Source organism: Globicephala melas, chromosome 6 (genome assembly GCF_963455315.2).
Source record: "Globicephala melas chromosome 6, mGloMel1.2, whole genome shotgun sequence".
In the NCBI taxonomy this organism is placed as follows: Eukaryota; Metazoa; Chordata; class Mammalia; order Artiodactyla; family Delphinidae; genus Globicephala; species Globicephala melas.
Genome location: NC_083319.1, coordinates 105,933,179 through 105,950,263, shown reverse-complemented (window position 1 = coordinate 105,950,263; position 17,085 = coordinate 105,933,179). Strand labels below are relative to the sequence as shown.

At 40.4% G+C, this 17,085-nt stretch overlaps 1 protein-coding gene across 2 annotated transcripts in view; it reads left to right on the top strand.

Annotated features, from left to right (window-relative positions):
• Window positions 1-17,085, top strand: part of KIF13B (kinesin family member 13B) — a 187,670-nt gene that overhangs the window by 99,832 nt on the left and 70,753 nt on the right. For both annotated transcript variants that reach the window (XM_030879140.2, XM_030879138.2), the window contains exons 14-21: window positions 2,010-2,140; window positions 5,640-5,726; window positions 7,245-7,435; window positions 7,978-8,188; window positions 9,079-9,241; window positions 10,735-10,881; window positions 12,278-12,427; window positions 12,716-12,844. In XM_030879140.2, coding sequence (XP_030735000.2) covers window positions 2,010-2,140; window positions 5,640-5,726; window positions 7,245-7,435; window positions 7,978-8,188; window positions 9,079-9,241; window positions 10,735-10,881; window positions 12,278-12,427; window positions 12,716-12,844 — 1,209 coding nt within the window. The remainder of the gene's footprint in view (window positions 1-2,009; window positions 2,141-5,639; window positions 5,727-7,244; window positions 7,436-7,977; window positions 8,189-9,078; window positions 9,242-10,734; window positions 10,882-12,277; window positions 12,428-12,715; window positions 12,845-17,085) is intronic.

Genomic DNA, 17,085 nt, shown 5'->3' with positions numbered 1-17,085 from the left:
CATTTATTTTTCTTTTGTATTTATCTAATGGCTAAATGTACCAGGCCTGTGTTACATGCTTGGAATGCAGTGGTGGGGTGGTGCAGGTCAGGCTGTTCTCTGCTGTCTTGGAGTTTCCATGCTAGCCATGGAGATGGACAGGAAACCCACGGACAGTCAGTCTGTAAGGAATTCAGGCACGAGAGTAACAGGGTGGCTACTTCTGATTGTTGGCTCAGGCTGCACCTCTCTGAGGATGTGTACTTAAAAGCTAAGGTGGAAATGATAAGAAACTACCAATATCAAGATCAGGGGAGGAACACCTCAGACAGAGGAAGCAGTCAGTGTGCTCAGAGAACAGATGAAAGGCCCGAGTGGGTGGGTCACGCTCCAGGAGAGGCAGAGTGCTGGGAGCTGGGATAAGAGAGGCAGGCAGGGGCCAGATCACAGAGGGTTTGTCAGCCTGGGTAAGAATTTGCACTTCTTAGAAGTTCAAAGGGAAGCCACTAGAGGATTCTCGATAGGGGATCACGTGATCGGCTGTTGTGGTGGGAGCGGGTGGGGTGGATAGAAGTGGAGAAATAGGAGGAGGCTCTAATATTCACCTGGGCAAGAGAATAGGATGTGATAGTAGAGGTGGGAAGTGAGCTGATTCTTGATATATTTCAGAGGGAGAGTCTTTGACAATTTCCTGATTGACACAGGGCTGGAGGTAGACTGCTAAGACAGAGAGAAGACTCCAGGATAGCATCTGAGCTTTTCTAGTTGACCAGCTGGGTGGTGGTGGTGCCATTAGTATTGGGGAAGGGAATAGACTCAATTGGGTGGTGGGAAGGTGGAAGCAAAAGTTCTGCTCTGGCCCTTTCACTTGGAAATGTCTTTAGACATCCAAGTTGTGCCCAGTAGGCAAGAAATGATGGTGACTATGACTAGGGCAGTGATAGTGGAGGTGGGAGAATGATGGAACTAAAGTCTGTAGTTCCTGGTTGGTGATTTAATTGTGTGTGTGTGTGTGTGTGTGTGTATGGTACTTAAAGCATATTGGACTGGATGAGATCATCATGGTCAACGGTCAGCAACCTGCTTCCATGGGTTAAATCTCACCCCCTGCCTGTTTTCATATGGCCCAGGAGCCAAGAATGGCTTTTGCATTTTTTAAATGGTTGGAGGAAAATCAAAAGAATCATAATATTTTGGACTCTTGAAAATTATATGAAGTTCAGATTTCAGTGTTCATAAGTAAAGTTTTATTGGAAAGTAGCCACACTTGTGCATTTGTATATTGTCTGGCTGCTTTCACACTACAAGGGCAGAGTTGAGTAATTGTGTATGACTCAAAAAGCCTAAAATATTTCATATCTGACCCCTGATCTAGGTGTGTATAAGGAGAAGGTGGCCTAGGGACACATCCCAGTCAGTATCAACATTTAAGGGCAGTCAAATGTTGAAGCACATAAGAGGGAGTTCGATTTTTATGTCTATTTTCTCAGGTACCTGCCAAAAAGTGACACTGGTGATTAGGGCTTAGAGAATTGAGTAGTTGAGTAGGGTAAGAAGAACACATCTACCATATCTTTTATGAGGTCTAGGGAGACCATGTAATTCATAAAATAATTCAGACTCCTTGCATTTGAATAGCTCTTTATCTTTGTAGACTCATCTTGACTGAGACCAGGTAGGTGATGTACAACTTAAGTAACTGTAGTTTTCAGACCATGCTCTGAGAGTAGTCTAGAATATTTGGAATCAAGATTGCAATGGAAAATAACGAATGTAATATAGACATTAATGGAAAACTGTAGTTGTAGGTTTAAAAGTTATAACTCAACTCAGTGCATTACTCCTTATAAGGAAATAGAACTTATAGAATGAATTCTATAGAAAGCCAGAAATTCCCTCTGTCATTCCATTTGCTTTAAAAATCTTTTAGCTAAGGTAACGGATCAATGTATGAGAGCTGAGAGTAGATGATTTCAGTTTGTGTACATGTAAGAATGCACTATTAATCAGTGAATTTGATTCTTTTGTAGGAACATACACTGATAGGTTCAGCAAATTCCCAAGATATCCAGCTGTGTGGAATGGGAATTCTTCCTGAACATTGTATCATAGACATCACATCAGAAGGCCAGGTTATGCTGACTCCTCAAAAGAACACCAGGTAATGTACTTTAATTAGTGTTAATGTCACAGTAATTTTTAAGAGGAAGAAAGTACACTAATTGAGGATGGTATAAGGACGTTTGGCCTTTGTGTGCTTTTATGTTCACTTAAAGAAGATATTCAGTTAGTTACCAAGTCCTTAATATTTAACTTTTTAATATGACTTAAACCAATCCTTCCTCTCTATACGTACTGCCGTGGCCTTATTTAAATAAGGTCCCCATCAAATCTTTTTTTTTTTCTTTTTCTTTTTTTTGCGGTACATGGGCCTCTCACTGTTGTGGCCTCTCCCGTTGCGGAGCACAGGCTCCGGATGCGCAGGCTCAGCGGCCATGGCTCACGGGCCCAGCTGCTCCGCGGCATGTGGGATCTTCCTGGACCGGGGCACGAACCCACATTCCCTGCATCGGCAGGCAGACTCTCAACCACCAGGGAAGCCCCCCATCAAATCTTGATTGGAACTCCTGACAGCACCCTAATCTTCCTGGTCCACTCACCATACAACCAGATGGCTTTCTTCTATTCTTGATGCAAAAATCCCTTACATCCCTCCTGCTTATCTCCTATTCTTCTGCATCTGCCATTCCTCTGGCCAGCTAAGTAACTCCTGTTTGACCTTCAAGGTTAAGTTCTGTCACTGTCTACTTTGGTCTAAAATAAGGGCCCCCAGTACATTTTCCTAGTGTACTTTATGCTTCCTGTTACGTTAATACTTCATACTGTGTTCTTGTGGGCTGTTAGCCTTTATTATCACATTGGACTGTGAGCTCTTTGAGGACAAGGACCTTTCTTTTTTGGTTCTCTATCCTTAGCGTGTAATACCAGACTAATAAATAAGTGCTCAATAAGTAATGAATAGGCATAACATTATACAAATTAAATATTTGTCAGTTTGTTTCCTTGAGCTTTGAAACTGTTATTGCCCTGATGTGTAACTGGCTATATAACTGTTATAGGTGATGGTTAACTGACATATTGATCTTCCGAATGTTGATTCATCATTATATCAAAAAATCATTAATACCATCACTAATTTCATCCATAAAGTCTGTAAATATTTGGAAGCTATCAAGCTCGTGGTAAAGGATACAAGTGAGAAAAGAAAAAAATAGAGCGTAAGCTGGCCCAGCACTCCCAGCTCTGGTGTGCTATTCTCCTATTAAATAATCGCACAGATACCAACCCCAGGGAAGGTTACTCTGAGGCTATGATGAAATAAGATGAAGCAGGCCACATAATAATTTTGTTTCAGCAGAGACAAAAACCAGGGTCACTATGCCACACCCAAAATACCAAACACCTTCTCTCGGCCAAGTGAGTGGCTGTTTCTTCACCAGTTACAACTTTATCCTCTGTGGATAAGATTTTTGACAAACCCGATCATAGAATTACTCCTGCTCTCTGGCAGTATCTGGTATATACAGAACTCTCACCTCCTTAGACCCTCTCCCAGGATGAGCAGCTGAAGCCCAGTCCTGCAAGAGTCCCCCCGGACCCCCTCACTGAGATGCCCCCATGCTTCCTGTGGTGTCTCCTCCCTCTGTGTGAGTAATAAACCCAACTGCTTCAACTACGGGAATATTCCTGGTGGTCTTTGGTTGGAAGACATTGACACAAGTTTCCCAAAACTCTAATTTTCACTTGAAAGCTTGACATTTACAATTGGCAACAAATACTGTCAGCTGTTTTTGTCAAAGTGACGGGCTGGCCTTGTTCATTTTCGAGAAAATGTCTGCCAGAAAACCACTTTGAGTATGTCTTCTGCTCAAGACAGTTCTTATACTGTGGTATGCATTAGCACAGTGCTTTGTGTGTACTTCTCATTTTGTCACCTGGAATGTTTAAGAAGTTGTGTACTACTCAAGGGTCAAAATTTACTAAAAGTAGTAATTTATTATTTTTAAAAATTTATTTTTGTTTTTTAAAAACATTTTATTGGCGTGTGGTTGAGTTTTACTGCTTCATCAAGGACCTTTTCAAGTGAAACATTTTTAGAAATTGTGGGTGCGTGGCAGTGAACAATCCAGTGACTACTTATAAATGTTTGGTGCCACTGCTTTCATTTGTGCTAAAACACCAGCAGTTTTACTCCTTGCCAAGCAAACGTCAACACGGTGCAAAAGGGCAGGTTAGTGTTATTATAAAAATAAATTTGATCTTCGGGACCCCATACAGACCACATGTTGAGAACTGTTATTACGGTCGTGCTTTTATTTAACTGCTGGAGCTTTAAAAAATAAGCCTCTGTATGTGTTTGCCTTTAATTAAACTTCTCACTGTATGTAAGGTGTTCGTGTCATAAAGGCTAAAATCTGCTAATTTTAGTAGGTCCCTTCTTGTCATAACTCTAGTTTTTGAGCTCGTGCTTTGAATAATCAGACTGTAGGAGCATAGAGACCAATTACTTCTAGTGCTTAAAAACCCACATGGTAAGTGAGATCTAGATGGAGAGCTAGGTTTTGTGTGTATGCATATACATTAGAGATAACTGGCGGTACAAAGCCAGGTGAGTGCCTTAGGAACGTAAAGAAACTAAGGTAGTATTGGTTGGAGTGACAGAGGAAGTGGAAACCAAACTGGGCTTTGTGAGAAATCAAACTGAGTGAGACTCAGGGTGATAGAGAACGGGAACCCTATTCCAGGTTATAGGACTGGGGTAAGCCTCGCTTTGGAGAAGAGTCAGCCATGGTTAGTGGACAGAACATAACACCCCTATCCCCCCGCTCTTTTTTTTTCTTGTTGGAGTTGAGAATTCACTAGAAGTGGGGAAGAAGGAGATAAAGAGGGTTTCCTTTTGCAGGGCCTTTAATGTCAATTTAAAGAACTTGACCTTTATCCTAAACCTAAGCAGCTTAGTCATTCAGTGGAGAGAGGCATGATGACACTGGTATTCCAGGAATATCAATCTTATTGTGGTATGCATAATTTTCTGTTTATTTCCTGCTCCTCTAAAATTTTTCCTTAATATCCTTCTACCCATCATTTCTTCTGTTGAACTCAATTGTCAAGATAAGCAGTCAAGTGGGTCTTACAAATCTTCTATCTATTGATAGGATATGCACATTTTTCTGTGCTACAGGAAGTTACAGAAGAGTTTAACATAGGCCTCATTTCTTGTTACTGATACTATAGATATTTCTGAGTTTAGTTGGTTGACTGGCTCTTTTTATCCATGTAGATTGGACATACTTGTTTTAGTTGTAGTGTACACTGCTACCATCTTTTTATTACTGGCTGCAGTGGTTCCATATTTACTCCTTAATATGCTGTATAACAAATTTAGAGCTTTGAAAGATAGAGGATAATAATCTATGATACTTGGTACCATAAGCATTTAAAATAAATCAGCAAAAAAGGAAATACAACTAATAAAATTTACCAAGGGCAGATTTTATTTTGGGGAATTGATTCTTTTGTTTTTCCTATATTGTATTGGAAAAATTAAAGGAGAGAACATGATAATCATTGTTTATATGTTTGACCTCTTCTCCCCACAGAACATTTGTAAATGGCTCCTCTGTATCCAGTCCTATTCAGCTACACCATGGGGACAGGATATTATGGGGGAACAACCACTTCTTCAGGTATGACATTCATGGCTCTTAAATAGGTAGATTTTTGATGATTATACTCTGAAATAGAAAAGTATATATTAAAAAGTAAACTTAATGCTATAAGTATTCTATGTTGTTTTGTGCACATAAGTACGTATTCACTATACATATGCATTTATTCACTATACATACGCTTGTTCACTATACGATTTGAGCCCAAGGGACACATGAACAAGTACACTCAGGAGAAATACTGTGTTTACTTACATCGTTTTTGCTTTTTACTTCCCAGTGGAAGATGATTGCTTTGCCGTCTGGTATAAGAATTCATTAATTATTTTCTGACATGCTTGTCTTTTTGTTTTTTTTATTGGAAAAGTAGTGGTTTAAGTTTCCTTATCCATAAAATAAGGTTAATATTTCATTTAGGAATGCTCTCAGCTGCATGTAATGGCAAACTTGACTATAAGGGCTTAAACAGATAGTTCATTTCTCTGACAAAGCCGAACTCCCAAGGAGGATGGTTATTGGCATTGACTAAGCCTCTCAAAAGAGTCATGGCAGAAGTCGTGTCATTGTCTTGGCTTTTCCCTGTGGTCTAAAGATGGCCACGCCACTCCAGACATCAAGGCAGCACTCAGGCACATGCGAAGAAAACGAGGTTGAAGGGTGGCAGGACTAGTCCTGACTCTGCTGATGAGAAGAAGCAGGAGTCTTCCCAGAGTCCCCAGCAACCTTCCACTTACCTCTCATTCACTAGAATTTGCCTCTCAGCTGCAAAGGAGGCTGAGAATGAAAGTGTCTGACCTGGGACTGCATATTGTTTCCCATACAAAATTGGTGTTGTGTTGGTGAGGACGGACTGGCTAGGTAGAGTGCAAAGTTAAAATCCTGGTCTGTTCCTCTACCTGTCCCTGGCCCTGTGTTTCCTACATCAAGCTGACTAGATCCTTTGCTTGTGGGCCAGTTGCTATTTTGATTGTTGAGAAAAGAGGGGTACAAAGTGTGTGGAAAATCTTTTTCATTTTTTTCCTTAAACTTAATCAAGTGTAGCTTGCTTGGCTTAGTGTTCAAAGTTTCATAGTTTGGGTTAAGTTGATCTTTCCACCATTATCTCACGCAACTTTTGCTCTACAAATTTTGTGTATCTCCGTGTAATTTTTAATTTCTCCAGAGGCTATGAGAGTTTCCATTTTTCCTCATGCTGTTCCTCTGTCCTAACGCCCTGCTTTCTCCTCAGCCTTTAAGGCTGGGCTCAGATGACTTCTTATTCTGTCATCCCTGCCTCTTTCAGTCCAGCGTGAGGTGGTCCTCAGCTTTTCTCTGACACCTAGCTTGTCACGTGACCTTGTGTCACACTCTCTGTTGTCATTATTTACGCATGTGCCTGTGTTTTATTTCTACTACTAGAATATAAACTTCTGAGTACAGTAATTGTCTTATATGCACATAGTATCCCCTTGGCATCTAGCAAGTGCTAATATTTAATTAATGCAATGAATAAATGCATATCTTTCTTTAAAAGATAATATTCTTTTTCTCCCCAAGACTTAATTTGCCTAAAAAGAAAAAGAAAGCAGGTGGAGAAGATGAGGAACAAGACACGTCCATGAAGAATGACACCAGTTCTGAGCAGCTGGATGTGGATGGAGACTCATCCAGTGAGGTGTCCAGTGAAATCAACTTCAATTACGAGTACGCGCAGATGGAGGTAACCATGAAGGCTCTGGGCAGTAACGGTGAGCAGATCTGTTGTGCTTTTTAGAATCTTTCAGAGTTGCTAGACTGTTAGAGTTGTTTACAATGGACACTTTTTAAATGTTAGCAACAAAGGAAATCTTCATGTTGTTCTCTGTACTCAATTCTTTTGTGACTTTGGTCTTAATTTATTATGCTTATAAAAACTTGTTTTTTCTTTCTGCCTTGATACACAAATCACTGAAAACTTTGTTCTCATTGATAGAATTTCTCAGGTTTGAGACTTGACTGCCACTGGCTTATTATTGTAGTGGATTTCCGGACCGTTAACTCTGTCTTAGGTTATGTGTAGAACATACAAATAGACCTGCTTTTTTTTATATGGAAGATGGTTTGGCATGTATCTGACAGAACAGATAATACGATCAGTAACTGGGAGTAAGGAAAGTTAACTGTCTATAAGAATCTTGCGTTATTAATTAGGATGACAAACAACATAATAATACAGAACATTTAAAGTATATTGTGTTGTGCAGTTAACCTTTTATTATTTGCCTTAAAAAAAAAACCAACACTTGTTTAGATCCCATGCAGTCAATACTGAACAGCCTAGAACAACAGCACGAAGAGGAGAAACGGTCTGCATTGGAGCGCCAGAGGCTCATGTACGAACATGAACTGGAGCAGCTCCGGAGACGGCTGTCTCCTGAGAAACAGAACTGTCGTAGTTCGGACAAGTTTTCCTTCCACTCACCCAGCGCTCAGCAGCGATTGAGGCAGTGGGCGGAAGAGAGGTAGGTGGAGCACAGGGCCTGTGCCACCTGCGTAGCATATGCTCGTCACCTCTAACCCACCTGCATAACATACAGAGTGGAAAAATCTAGGCCTTACTTTAAAAATGAATTACATTAAAAGAGAGTGTTACAGCTAGGAACCACTTGGCATTGTCTTTCCCCTCCCCACTTTTGAAAAAAAAAATGGGAATTGTCAACTTATATTGATTTATTTAAAGCCGCCCCTGTTAGGTGCTGCCCCATTTTCAGTTTGTATGGCTTTTGGATTTGACTAAACAAGTATGTGTACTTAGAAGTTATACTTTATCATTGTATATTATACTTTAGGTTCTGAAGCATGGGTAGATGCTTTTTTTAAAAAAGGAAAAAGAGAAAGGTGGTTTATCAGGTAGGTAAAGCATGGTACCAATGAGATTCAGATTGCAAGTTTGATCTCTATTTGAGCTAATTAGCATTGCACTAAATGTTTTATCCATGGTTACAGACGTATTTAACTAACCTCTTGCTCTTCAGAGTTTGGTCTGCAGACAGGCAGCATCTCTGTCACCTGGAGATTGATAGAAATGTAGCATTTTGGGTCCCCCACCCCAGACCTACTGAGTCAAAACTTTCAGTTTATCAAGATTCCCAGGTGATTTGTATACACAGTCAAGTTTGCCAAGCCCTAGTCTCTGGCCAGCTTCTTACAGGAGCATGTGCCAGTGCTTGTAACGTAGCCCACATTCAAGTGTGTGCATGGGCCAGTGTCGGTGATGTATTCCCTGTGTGCAAAAGACAGTTGTAAAGCTTGGTTCGCAGTTTGGTGTTAACGTACCGTGCACTATATAATATTCTGATGTGCTGCTTTAATGGTTATCTGCCCCCCACCCCCTTTTTTTTTTTTTTTGAAGAGAAGCAACACTGAATAACAGCCTGATGAGGCTGAGGGAACAAATCGTTAAGGCCAATCTGTTGGTGAGAGAAGCTAGTTACATTGCGGAAGAACTGGATAAACGAACAGAGTATAAAGTAACCCTACAGATTCCAGCTTCCAGCCTCGATGCCAACAGGAAGGTGAGATTGACGTTAATGAAAACAAAGATATCGCTGGATAAAACGCCTTCATATTATTCAGACACCGGGGTGGGGGGTTTGCCCTCATCCCCATCCCCAGCAGTACCTGTACCCCAAGTGGTTCTTCCCTTCATGCTATTCCTCTGCCACCCGCCACCCCTTGCCCCCCAAGTTAGGGATTCATTTTACCTATAGCATGTTATTTTCTACTTGTCACTAGATGGCATGGCACAACTGTCCACTAGTTGTTTCATGTGGGTATTCAAGATCACAATTCTCTCTATTTTTTATAATGTAAGAAGCCTAATAAAAATCAGAGGTCAAGTCCCATCATAGTCTCCTATCCTTGCCATTCAGTTTTCTCGCTTATTTGGGTTCTTTTATAGCTCTTGATCATGTTAGTACATAATTTTTGATGGATTAGGTAGAGTTTTGTATTCAGATATTCGTTTCCCTAGCCGGCTGAATATAAGGTAGAAGGGCCTTTGCAGTATGTGAGAGAACGGTAATTTTTGAACTTCAGAATTCTAAAATCCTTGCTTCGTTATGTAAATTCTGTTTCTTTGGAACTGATTATAGGCAAGATGTTAAGGCAACATTGGCGTCTTTCATAATTCTCCAAAGTTCTAAGTAGACGTATCAGAACAGTTTAAAAAATTTCCGGTAAATCTCAGTTGATTAGATATCTGATAGGTCCATCTCTCTGGGGGAGATCTACAGGGCCATTTTTATTTTCTACATTGTGATTTCAAAACATTTAAACATGTTTTCTACATTAAAAGCACGTTGCTTTCTAAGCTAGAAAAACTTAAATGAGTACTATTTATTTTTTTTGAGGTGAAATTCACGTAACATAAAGTTAATTAAAGTGAACAATTCAGTGGCATGTAGTACATTCACAGTGTTGTGCAGCCAGCATCACTACCTAGTTCTGTACCGTCTTAATAATAAATTCAAACTACGTATATTTGGAATTTGGTATCATTTGTTGCCTCCAAATGGGTAAATAGGATACTTTTCACAGCTTACTCTTTCAATCATTTGTGTTTTGTATCACATTAAGATACTTAGCCATTCAGAAATTTTTTAAAATGCTAACTTTTGAAAGGTAAAAATTCTTCACCATCCATCCCACAAACTTTCCCTTCCCATTCAGTGCTTATGACTCTCTTCCTACCCACTGATACTCTTTGGTCATATGATGTCCTGAATAAAACATTTTTGACTTCCCCATAGACATGGTCTACTTTTCTGGGATTTGAGTTTAAATTTAGATTTACACTTAAATTTAAATTTTGACTGCAGTTAGATAGAAAGAGGTTATATTAAGCTTGTAAGATTTCTGGGAAGTTCTGCACTGAACAGATTAAAGAATGATACAGTTTCCATTTTAGTCGATGACATTTGACTGGTGGGTATAGAATGTTGGGGTTGATGTCTACGATGCATAGATACCTCTGTGCTTCCCAACGCCACTCTTACTGTCTTCACAGCGAGGCTCTCTCCTTAGTGAACCTGCCATCCAGGTGAGAAGAAAAGGAAAAGGGAAGCAGATTTGGTCTTTGGAAAAACTGGACAACAGGTTATTGGATATGAGAGATCTTTATCAGGAGTGGAAGGAGTGTGAAGAAGATACCCCAGTAAGTTATTTGAGAAAAACTACTTAACTGATAGTCACAGAAGGAACCACTCAGGAATGAGCCTGCCCATTTTAGGGAAGAACTGTTCATTTTTCCAAAATAGCTTGTTTAATAAATACAGTACTTATTTTAATCCTGTCAATTGTTTAGCTAGTCAAGAATTTTAATAACCTGTTTTTCTGGCATCTTCTCTTCTCCACATTTGTGTTCTCTGGATTTCTAGTAGAATCTTCTATGTTTTTTCTGGCTTCTGTTGGTGTTACGTGTATCTGTCTCCCATGGTTTTACTCAGGCCTTAATATCTCTCTTCCCATTTTTCAACATATTTTAACCTTACAAATAACAAAACTACAACATCTGTTTTTTGAACTGAACATCAGTGGTACCTTAATATTTATACTATTAGGAACATTTTTTGAAGGCGTTTTGACCCTAAAGCAGGTGCCATAGAGCTGAACTCTGGTACTCTCTCCTCAAGTTTCAGGTTTGCTCATTTAGGTCAGCCGTGTGCTTGTACCTATTTAAAATAGAAGTATGAATTATGTATATTTTTACATAGTTTCAGCGCTGCTGGTCCTAGGGCCCCATAGAGTTGTTCACTTCCTTAGCCTCTTGTTTTGTAAAAATGTTCATCAAGGGCTTCCCTGGTGGCGCAGTGGTTGAGAGTCCGCCTGCCGATGCAGGGGACACGGGTTCGTGCCCCGGTCCGGGAAGATCCCACATGCTGTGGAGCGGCTGGGCCCGTGAGCCATGGCCGCTGAGCCTGCGCGTCCGGAGCCTGTGCTCCGCAATGGGAGAGGCCACAACAGTGAGAGACCCGTGTACCGCAAAAAAAAAAAAAAATGTTCATCAATAAAAATGACTTCTTATAGTTAGATGACATTTTTTTCCATTTTCTTCTGTATTCCTCTCCTATTTCAACTTAGAAATGAAATAACATTAACAACAAATAACAAGCAAACCACACTCTTGTAAGGGGGTCACCTCTCATTAGCAGCAGCGTGTCTAACGATTTGGTAGGGACAGGTGGAATAGATGTGAATGAAAAATAGAGTACTTTTGTACACTCTGCTGATTTTTCTAGTGAATGTATGCTTTCTCTATTTTCACAGCAAGGTTTCCACGTAAGGGAGAAGAAATGGTGAAAGTAATGATGTGTTATTGGGATTGCTCTCTCATGGGTGAAGGGTGCTGACCACCATTCTAAGTGGGAATGAGGAAGAGTGTGTGTGTGTGTGTGTGTGTGTGTGTGTGCGTGCATGTGTGCGTGCATGCAATACAATGCTATACTTCAGCTAAGTTTAGTGACTTTATTAGACTGCATCAAAAAGTGGTAGGTTGAATTCGTTTATTTTAAGAGATTTTCTGAAGCTGTATGTTTCGAATCTCTTTAAAGGTGATACGGTCTTACTTCAAGCGTGCAGATCCGTTCTATGATGAGCAGGAAAATCATAGTCTCATTGGGGTGGCTAATGTCTTCCTGGAGTCCCTCTTCTATGATGTGAAGTTACAATATGCTGTTCCAATCATCAACCAGAAGGGAGAGGTTAGTTTTCTCCTCGTGCCTTGTGCCCCGCAGAGAACAGTTTGAGAAACAACAGGGTGGTGATAGTAAATTGTTGTTATAATTTTTCATCAATAACGACAGGCATTATCTATGTGTATTATTAATATCTGTGTTTCCATACTGCTGGATGGTGATTATTCCAAATAAATACTTTGAGGAAAAGTAACTGGTAGAACCTGTTATACCACTAAGCTAACCACTTGACTGTACAACAGAGGAAAGAACAAAATCTGGAGAAAGGATCTGCTTTTGTCCCCACTGCTGTAGGTGGCAGGCCGGCTGCACGTAGAGGTGATGCGCATTAGTGGTGACATCGGGGAGAGAATTGCGGGAGGTGATGATGCTGCAGACGCGTCCTTTGATAAGGAGACCCAGGAGAACAAACTCGTGTGCATGGTAAGGCCCACTTGCCTTTAGAAGTAGTAGAAGTGCAGCTGGTTTTGAGGATTGTGGGTATTTAGACAGTAAATACTGTGTCCTTTTTCAAATTTTGAAAGTATCTGTCTCTAAATAAATCTTTAGTATTTAGTGTTCTAGAAACCGTATTTCATCACATTTTCCTGACATTCCAGGTAGCCAGGTGTTTCCACTCCCTTCCTCTGTGACCCCTTGGATACGTCACCTCTTTCTTCTGGGCTGTTCTGCCCTAAAATTATGTGAATTTGAGTTTGTCTGAACTTCTCTCTAGAGAAGCCAGTTTTCTCACACAGGTTTCCTCCTCCTTTTGGGCCTCTTCTGATGCTGGAGGTGTGTCCCAGCCCTGGTCCTATTGCTAAGCAGCCGCCTAAGCCACTCTTCACCCTGTCTTTGCATGTTTCTTGTTTCCTCTTCAGGAGCATGCCTTTGCTTGTGCTGTCCCGTCATGTCCTCGCCCCAGACCCTTTCCTCTCTGCTCTTCCCACGCATACTGTTCCTGAACTGTGTGTTGAGTATCATCTGTGAGACACTGTCAGGCGCTGGGAATATGAAAATGAGTCAGGCAGGACTCGTGCTGTCAGGGGAGCAACCTGTGTAGTTGGTGTGCACCTCTGGGGGACGCAGAGGTAAACGGAGGACTCCAGTACTGTGTGTCCTGTGTGCTCTGAGAGGGGTAGATAGGAGTTGTTCTGGGACACAGAGTAGGGGTCATCAATGAATGCACATAGTGAGGTCTGAGGGATATTTCTGGAAAGATGAGACTCAGAGTGAACTGGAAGGAGAGCATGTTATGTAAAGCTGTCCTCTCCCTAGGGGGCTGTGGTATCGTCACGGGTGGTTGCTTGGGCGCGTGTTAGGTCAGCATAAGTAGGGCCGCCTCTTCACTCATTACGACAAGGAGAACATCCCATCGTGCATTTCCAGGCACACTCTAGTGGGCCAGGGTGCCATGGGTTGAGAATCACCCAGGCACCACTTAAAAAGGTTTTTGAAGACGAGAAATCAGCAAGGGGCTTAGACACCGTGTGTGAGTGAGGAGGCCATTCAAAGGTGAGGCCAGGAAGCCCACACTTCACTCTCATTTCATAGTCTATCCTAGGTCCAGGCTTGTAGCTCAGTAAATATTTCTAGAATTGAGTTTCATTTTGAAAGGAGTAAGTTAGGCATCAGCTACAGGTATGGAGCAGCTAAAGCTGTTAGAGTTGGGCCACTTTCCATGTATTTAGGAGGCCTCAATTAGTAATTGACGGTCCATTGCTTCCGTGTGATGGGGAAGTATTCTTAATTCACTAAACGGTGAATCTTTGTACTGTACTCGATTTCAGAACATTTCCTTTGAGGTTGTATGATTATCAAAGATGGGGAGACATAGGCTTTGTGACTCATAATGGCCCACTTTAAAGGGGATGGACCAGAGATGCAACCTGTGAAACTTACCATTAGTGAAGTAACATGTGAGGGTACTGTCTCACTTGGGAAATGTATCTTTGTCACTGGGTAACTTAGGCTTTTTTTTTTTTTAAATGAAGTTAAAATGTATTAATTTTTTTTATGGAAGATATCAAACATACAGAAAAGTAGTAGGATAGTGTCATTGACCCCTATTCATTCTCCCTCGACTATCAACTCATGGTCAGTCTTGTTTCGTTCATATACACAAGGTGCTTCTCCGCTGTCCCCTTCCCTTGGATTATTTTGAAGCAATCCCAGACATCATATTTCTTCAAGAATAGTTTAGTATATATATCTCCAAAAGAAGAGGACTTTTAAAAAACCAACCTAGCCAGGATATCATGATCAAGAGTTAATACTTTTTTAATATCATGAAATATCCAGTCAGTTTCCCTGGTCGTCTTGGCGTCTTTAGTCTATTTTATATTTTAATCTTTAGGCTCTGGCCCTTATGCTTGCTCCCTCCTGCTTGCCCTCTCTCTCTCTCACCCTGCAATTTGTTTATTGTAGAAACTGCATTGTCATCGTGTGTTTTCTCATAGTCTGGATTTTGCTGATTGGTATTATTTACTGTGTTAAGGTGTATTTGCTGTAAATTGGGAGTTAGATATAAAGGTGACCTGGGGGAGGGGAGGGGCGATGATCCTTTACAGGGTGAGGTGTCTTCCATCAGAAGGCACGTCATGTCTGGTTCTCTTTTGGGGTTGTTAGCAATCGTTGATGGTTATTACCTAGGTATTTCATTAGGAGTTAGAAAAAATAATTCTATCATCCCTTCATTTATTAGCTGGAATTCTGTAGAGTGAACCTTCCTACTGTCAACTATTTTGCTATTCAGAGGTACAATTTGTATCTAAAAGGCAGGGTGAATGCTCCATTCTCTCCCTTTATTCACTAGTTTTCAAAATAATGAATTGGTTTTCCTACTATTATGCAAAAGCGACAAGTGAGGTTTTTTTGGTTTGGTCTTCATATCATTATGAACTCTTGGATTTAAATATACTTGGTGTGTTTTGATCCATTGTATTCATTACCTATATCGAAGCTCAAACAATCCCATCTTTGGCCCGTGGAGGCCTCTTCGGGTGGCTCTTGAGTCCTTTGATACAACCCTAACCCTCAGAGAGTGTGCCAGCTTTCCTGCTCTGGAGTGACGCAGACTGTACGTTCCTTGTCCCAGACCATTTCTCCACTGAAAGGGAACTGGATCCCTTTCAGTGGGGAGTGGTTTTTAGACACCATATTCTGAGTGTGTAATAGCCTTTTGTGTAAAAGGAGGAAGACAAATAAACTGTATGGTAGTTAAATATTGGTGGGGAATAAAACAAAAGATACCAGTTTGGGGGCACTTAAGATATCACAGGTGATGAGTATCACTGGCCCTTAAAAGAAGACTAGATTTATTTTTCTGTGATGAAAAAAAGTATGCACATATTAACATATTGATCATTTTAATTACATTAAATAAAATTAGTATATTTTAAAACCGCGAACAACATCAGTGTCTCCCGACATTTCTGGGCTGTAGGTCTTGAGCAGTGGCAAGTTGAAGTCTGTGGTATTCTGACACCTGGTGGTGATTTTGGTTTCTGCAAGCAAATACTTAAACCTATGTTCTAGACATCATTCCTGATATTTTTATTCCCGATATTCTTTATTCCTGCAGTCTCATTCCTGAGGAGTTGCCTGTAGGGGAGAGAGTTCAGCATATGAAACCTTGCTTTCTTATTTATTTCAATCTTAAAATTGAAATTGATTTCTAAGAAAGAAAATTAACTTTCAGATGGAATTCAGTCACAAAGAAGTATGTATTGAACATCCATCCACGTAACGCCTGGTAGTGATTTCATTCATTGTATTTCATTGGTATGGTTAGTCCTCACACATCTATCATTAGGTAGCTATCCTGTTTTCCATAGGAGAAAAACTAAGCCTAAGAATTAAAGTAATTTGCTCATAAACAGAAGCTAATAAGTGGCAGAAATTTTTATTTAGATCTTTGTACTCCAGAATATTGCAATCTTCCCAAATACCACATTGCCTCATCTTAAAGAATATAATAAGCATTTTAAACACTTAATGAAAAGGGCATGGTTTTTAAAATTTAATGAAAAATTAATTGCCAAATACTAATGGCTCTATTTGGTTTGGAGAAACAAAATGTGTTAGTCAATCTGTCTTTCATAGCCTGGGAATTGCTATCTAGATGTTTCAAACTCTATGCCATCACAGAAAAAAGTGAGTAATAGCAGGAGTGCCCGTCCGTTGCTTACCCATTATAGAAGAAAATGGTCGTCTGCTTTGCATGATTTTCTGTGTCATTATTAATGCTTCGTTAAACAGTAAGAACATTTGTGGTTGCCAAACTATGTAAACTTCTGCCACATACTCAAATCTGTTTTTGTTTATTTTACGTACTGGAGGTTTAGAGTGCGTCATACAACATGTAGGAAGCGACCAGGTGAAGAGCGTGATAACTGATCAGTGTGCAGTCGCCTGAAGGTTGGCCTCATGGATTATGAAGTCAGAATTTAGCTTAGTTAATTTCAGGATTTAGTTTCTTCCACAACTTATCACAAAGTTAAAAATCAACCTGACACTGCCTGCCAAAAGAAATATTTAGACCATTGGCTGCTTTAAAATCTATTATGGGCATTTCTTCTGGGGGCGTTCGGGTCTGATTAAACACATACTTCTGTAATCGCACGTAGTTATCACAAAACCCCACACCCCAGCAGTCCAGGGCACATTTCCTTTGATCTGGCCCT